Source organism: Rhopalosiphum maidis, chromosome 3 (assembly GCF_003676215.2).
Source record: "Rhopalosiphum maidis isolate BTI-1 chromosome 3, ASM367621v3, whole genome shotgun sequence".
Lineage (NCBI taxonomy): Eukaryota > Metazoa > Arthropoda > Insecta > Hemiptera > Aphididae > Rhopalosiphum > Rhopalosiphum maidis.
In genome coordinates this window covers 37,972,901-37,978,740 of record NC_040879.1, presented here as the reverse complement: position 1 = coordinate 37,978,740, position 5,840 = coordinate 37,972,901, and the positions used below count along the sequence as shown (strand labels likewise).

General features: G+C 26.4%; 1 protein-coding gene across 1 annotated transcript; it reads right to left on the bottom strand.

Moving 5' to 3' along the window:
- Positions 1-242: 242 nt before the first annotated feature.
- On the bottom strand, positions 243-5,188 carry LOC113557918 (cyclin-dependent kinase 9-like). The gene is made up of 7 exons (XM_026963455.1): positions 4,884-5,188; positions 3,661-3,745; positions 1,344-1,434; positions 1,100-1,266; positions 893-1,011; positions 559-829; positions 243-497 (listed from the first exon to the last, which is right to left on the bottom strand). The coding sequence occupies exons 1-7, from the start codon at positions 5,135-5,137 to the stop codon at positions 243-245; spliced, it is 1,242 nt and encodes a 413-aa protein (XP_026819256.1). The 5' UTR covers positions 5,138-5,188.
- Positions 5,189-5,840: the final 652 nt, after the last annotated feature.

Sequence of the window (5,840 nt, the reverse complement as noted above, 5' to 3'; positions counted from 1 at the left end):
ATAAAAAAATTAATATAAATTCTAGAATTATCAGTCTCTTAGTTTTTCATACGTTTTTTTAAATTAACTAATGTAAAAGACAGCTATAAACGACATTCTTTAAAAAATCAATCTAGAAAGCCCGCGTTTGCATGTCCGTTTCATCCCCCCCCCAATATAGAAATTAGCATGAATTGACAAGATTATTATCATAATTTGCATGACACTATTTAATGATAAATAATCAATAAACCTTAGGGGAGCTATGGTTTAGCCCGTTTTGCGAATTTTTGATTATTATTGAAAATTTGCCGTTGAAGCATACTGTACTCGTGACATTGATTTTTAATTTGAGACATCGCTTTAGACAAATCACTTGGCATGGGATCCATCCAAAAGAAATCGTGGTTCAAAGCTGTGTCAGCGTCTAACCTCTTACCCGGGTCCAGTATTAATAATTTATCGAGTAAATCACATCCCAGTTTGCTATTAATATGACGCATAAAAAACATATTTACCTGTAAATAAACGTTTAGTTAAGGTCTAAGAAACAAAGTTTGAAAAATTTTAAATACTTACCTTTCGTGTATTATGTTTTGGTAGTGCAATATTTCTATACATCTCATAATTGACAACTTTAGGCCATACCTCTGGGGTTATTGACCCACATAAAGAACTTATTAACTTTAATTGTTCTAACTCTGAAGAACCTTGCATAATTGGGTAACGAGTCCAAAATTCAGCCATAATGCAGCCAGCTCCCCACATATCTATTGCTGGACCGTAATTACGTTCACCCAGCAGTAACTCAGGAGGACGGTACCATAGTGTTACTACACCATTGGTAAAACTACATATAATTAATAATAATTTATTAAACAAATAGTAAGTATTTGAAAGATTTTGTAATTACTTATTTGGTTTATTTTCCTTCGGTGTACTAAATGCACGAGATAGGCCAAAATCTGCTAATTTTAGAGTTCCCTTTTTTGTAACTAATATATTCGATGATTTCAAATCTCTGTGTAAAATCTATATAGGTATCATTAGGTATATCATTAGTTTAGTATATTTATTACATCAATTTATATAATTCTCATTATCTGGAAAATATATTTACCTTGTTTAGGTGTAAGTAAAAGAGACCATTAAACAACTGTCGCATGAACTGTTTGATGTCAGCTAGTTCAAATCGTAATTCTCTATTAGCTATTAAGCCAGCTAGATCATGTTCGCAGAATTCAAATACCAAAAAAAATGTTGAGCGATGATTATTTGCTTTACACACTATAAAACATTTATATTATATTTATTTTTTAGAAAAATATTTTACTCTTTTTATTTTATTCTCAAATATAATTTACCTTTGGTATGACAAACTTCTATCAATTTGATCACATTTTCATGACTTAATTGTTTTAATATTCGAACTTCTCTTAATGCTGTCATCGGAAACTGAAATTTGAAAGTATATCAACACGCATAATTAGTATTACACTATTACGGAATAGTATTACAAAATATCACTAAAAAATTGTATGTTAAAATTTATTTAGTATTTAAATAAATAAATAAATGTAAGAACTTATTTAATATTTATGAATATGACACAGATAATAGAATAATAGAATAATTGAAAATATAAAAAAATGAAAAATGAAAAATGCAAATTGATATATTTAGTTAATTATTATTACGAGTATATTATTTTTAGATAAACAAAATTGATTGAAATTAATAATTCTATTGTTTTTGCTTTATAATATATATATAATATATTTCATAAGTATAACATTTGATTTAATTACCTACCTATAATAGATTACTACATTTTAAATTATTCCAATGCGATTTAGATTGTTGATCATATTTAAATGGAAGTTAATAATATTAACATTGCTTATAATTCAAAATGGATTGTCACAAAATATTATAAAATTTGTGTAGAGCAAAACAAATATTATGTTTAAATATTAACATAAAAATCATTTTCTTTTGTTATTAACTAAATACCACTTATTCTAATTATTTATAGATCTATGAAATTATGCAATAACTTTGTCCATATAATGAAATTATTTTATTTCATGAAATAAAGATTTGAAAATTTTACCATGACATTTTTTTACATAAGACATAATAAATTTATTATTATATTATTTTAAGGATGCATTATTATTTTTTACTATGCATTGCCTAAGTCTACTTATTACTAGATATTTATTTATTTAAACATGTTATTTTTAATTGTCATAAAAAATAAATTATAAATTGTACGTATGTAATATAGTAGATATTTATTTTTTATAAATAATAATATATATTAATTAATTATAACTAGTTCAATAAATGGTAGATACCTACTATAAAGATTTTTAATTGTTTCTGTAAAGAAAAATGTAAGCATTTGAGCATGATTTGAACAAAAAGTAAAAAGTAAAATTCTTACTTAGGTTCAATATGGCGTTAATGATTAATAAATAATACAACAATAATAAACCATTTTTATTTGTAATTCTATATATACATAAAGAAAAAATATGTTTTAATAAATAAATATAGTGTATCTACTCTCGATTATCCGTACAATAGGGTGGCAGGGCATTCACGGATAAGCAAATTCCGCGGATAATCCGCAAAATTAAAATTACAAAAATATTTTAAATTTTATAAAAAAAAGAGATTGAAAATTGAAATTTAAGAACCAAAATTGCGATTTTTTTATTATCAGGTTATTATTTGTAACATAGAACGACGTATCTCCAATGATACTAGATGGACTTTTTTTCATTTAACGTATTAACAAAAAGTATTAATATGTATTAAACAAGCGTATAGTATTTGACGTCGTTATCGAGAAATCGGCTATCACAATCCAATTAGACCAATAATGGTGTATAATGTAAAGTTTTAAGTATTTTTTTTTTGTATACATATAGGTATATATGTAGATGATTCCGCGGAAGACAACGGATAATCGAGAGTACACTGTATTCAATAATAATATAATAAACACAGTTTACTACATAGTATTATGATGATAAGTACTTAATAATCATAATAATAGTAGGTATAATACTACAATATAAATAATTAAATAATAATAATGTTATACCATATTTTAATAATACTGTATTGATATTATTAAAATATCGCTAAAATATACCTAAACATATAAAATGTATTTCATTTTCAGTAGATATACATATAATATAATATAGTAGATATAATATGCATGGTTAAATTATAAAATAATTAGATGATAGGAAATAACCATCATGTTCATTATTTATCATTTCATGACATAAATAATTTGTGATCTAATATCCTAGTATATACATTTTATTGTATAAATAAATATATATTTAAATTTTAACTATTATTTTACTAGAAATATTATAATAGTCAAGTCATAAAACTAATTTTGAAAGGTATTTGACTTGCAGTTATTTGTATGTTTATTGTATCAATAATAGGCAATTAAAATAAAATATAATTAAAAATAATTGAATACCTAGTTAAAAGGATATTATTTTTTTGACTATAATGCAATTATAATACTGATTATGTATGATACTGGTGTGTTTAGGTCTTGTTTTTAAGTTTATCATTATTAAGTATTGAATTTTATTAAAATCACTTAAATTACATTTTATGAAATATAAACAAACATTAACTTACTCCTTCTGATTCACGCAACGTAAGCATTTTTTTCATAGCCACTATAACATCAGGATTATTTATATCATGTGCTTTGAACACTTCACTGAAAATAATTTGTAATATTATACTCTTAAGACAGTAAATTCAATGTATTCATAATCAATTTATTACGTAAACAATAACAATTGTATTAATAATATACTGGATTGATATTTGACGTAAATATTATAATAATGTTTTAATAGAAAAAAAAATAATAACCTAACACGCCATCGTCACTTTAATAATTTGATGAGTATAAATGCAGTTTAGTTTCCCCGCGATGTTTTCTCCAAAATGTGTTTTTTAAAGCACTGAATACATTAGTCTAATTCAAAAATTCTCGCAAATCATTATTTTGTAAGTTATATCTTTCCAAAGTTTACGATTTTACACATTTACGCATCACGCATGTGCGAAACGCTGTATACTTTGTTTTCCTGCATTTTCATATTAATATAAATTATTATTAATACATATTTTAGTTTTTACCCTGTGGCCTACATGAAGTGGTTTTGCATAGCAAGTCGAGGGATATTTTCGGTTTGCGGAGCATAGCGACGAGTGTCGATACACGCGTAGTCACTGCCGAGGGATATTGTGATATCGAATTGTGATATTGTGTTAATTTGTTTTATTAAAGATATCAATGTTAGGAAAATTAAGGTTAAATTAAGGTTCACGAAAATAAAACATTATCATTTATTTTGCCTTTTGAAAATCGTTAAATATAATAATCTAAGTATAATCTGAATTTCTCATCAAAACTACTTTAGATAACAATATTATAACAAGATAAAACAAGATAATTAATAAGAGGCGACAATCCAATACGTAAACGTAGTAAAGGAAAGTACCTATATAACGTTTCGCGCATGTATGCGTAAATGCGTAAAATCGTAAATTTTGGAAAGATATAAATAATGATTTGCGAGAATTTTTGAATTAGACATTTGTATTCAGTGCTTTAAAACAGACATTTTGGGAGAAAAAATCGAAAATAATCTTGTGGGAACTAAACTGCATTTGTTCCAAAAATTTTTTTTTTTTTTAATTTCAAATTTGGTAATTATTTTTATATAAGTAGATAGGTAGTAGGTATGAATTACTAATTATGAATTTGGGAAATTATCAGTTATAAGGTTATAACTAAATAATAACAGAAACATTTAAAAAATAATAATCTAACAAATTATATTTACCCATAGCTTCCTTTGCCAATCTGCGCCAATGGTTGGTATTGATTCACGTCTCTGCATAAACCAAATCCGTTACGTCTTTCATAATCTTCTAAATATTTTTCTTTTTCCAATTTCAAATTAATGGTAACTTCCAACTCCGGTGACTGCGGTGGAAAAAGCTCTGGTGAATAGTTATTATTTTTTAACGTCATGAATTTAATGAACTCATTTGAAAATTCTTGAGAAGTCGGTAACGATTTTTTATTGTTTTCCATGGTTAGTTAATAATCTGTGTTTATGAAACGTATCTTACGAACACGCAACAACACTAAAGCAATAATTGCAAAGTTACAGTGCAATTTTTAAAAGCGATGAAAAAATATGGCAACTGGTGGAAATCGTGTCTATAGAGCGCGAAAATTTCAAACGAGCAGTACCGGGCAACGGGCGCGGATCAAGACACGTTCAAGACGAATGGTGGCGCTTCTCTGCTAGTCTCTAGGGCCTACTGCAGTCAGTATAATGCATGACGAACACGTTTGGATGACTACAGCGCGCTGCGTGGCGATATTTCGTCGATTGCCGGTAAACATTACGCACTTGTCCTATTGGACCATATAATATATACCTGGAGATCCGACCTTTACATTTAAAAATATCGAGGTTCACTAGTTCACGGAGAAATAGCTAAAATAGATAACAATTTTTTTTATATATTTATATTACTTAGTATATTTTTATAAGGAAGAGGCATTACAGCCTCTACAGGTACGAGATAGCAGATTATCATTTACCTGGTTGGTATTTTCTTTCACCAAAGATAGGCATTTCAATAATGAATATTTTTTTTTATAATTCAGTCGTGTAGTTAATTTTTTTTTTAACATTTAAGGTTTGAAAATTGGTAGGTATAATTGCAGTTGCAATAAATTGAAATTTGCAATATTTGCAGCTGCTAAATTAGTTTAGCTACACGCA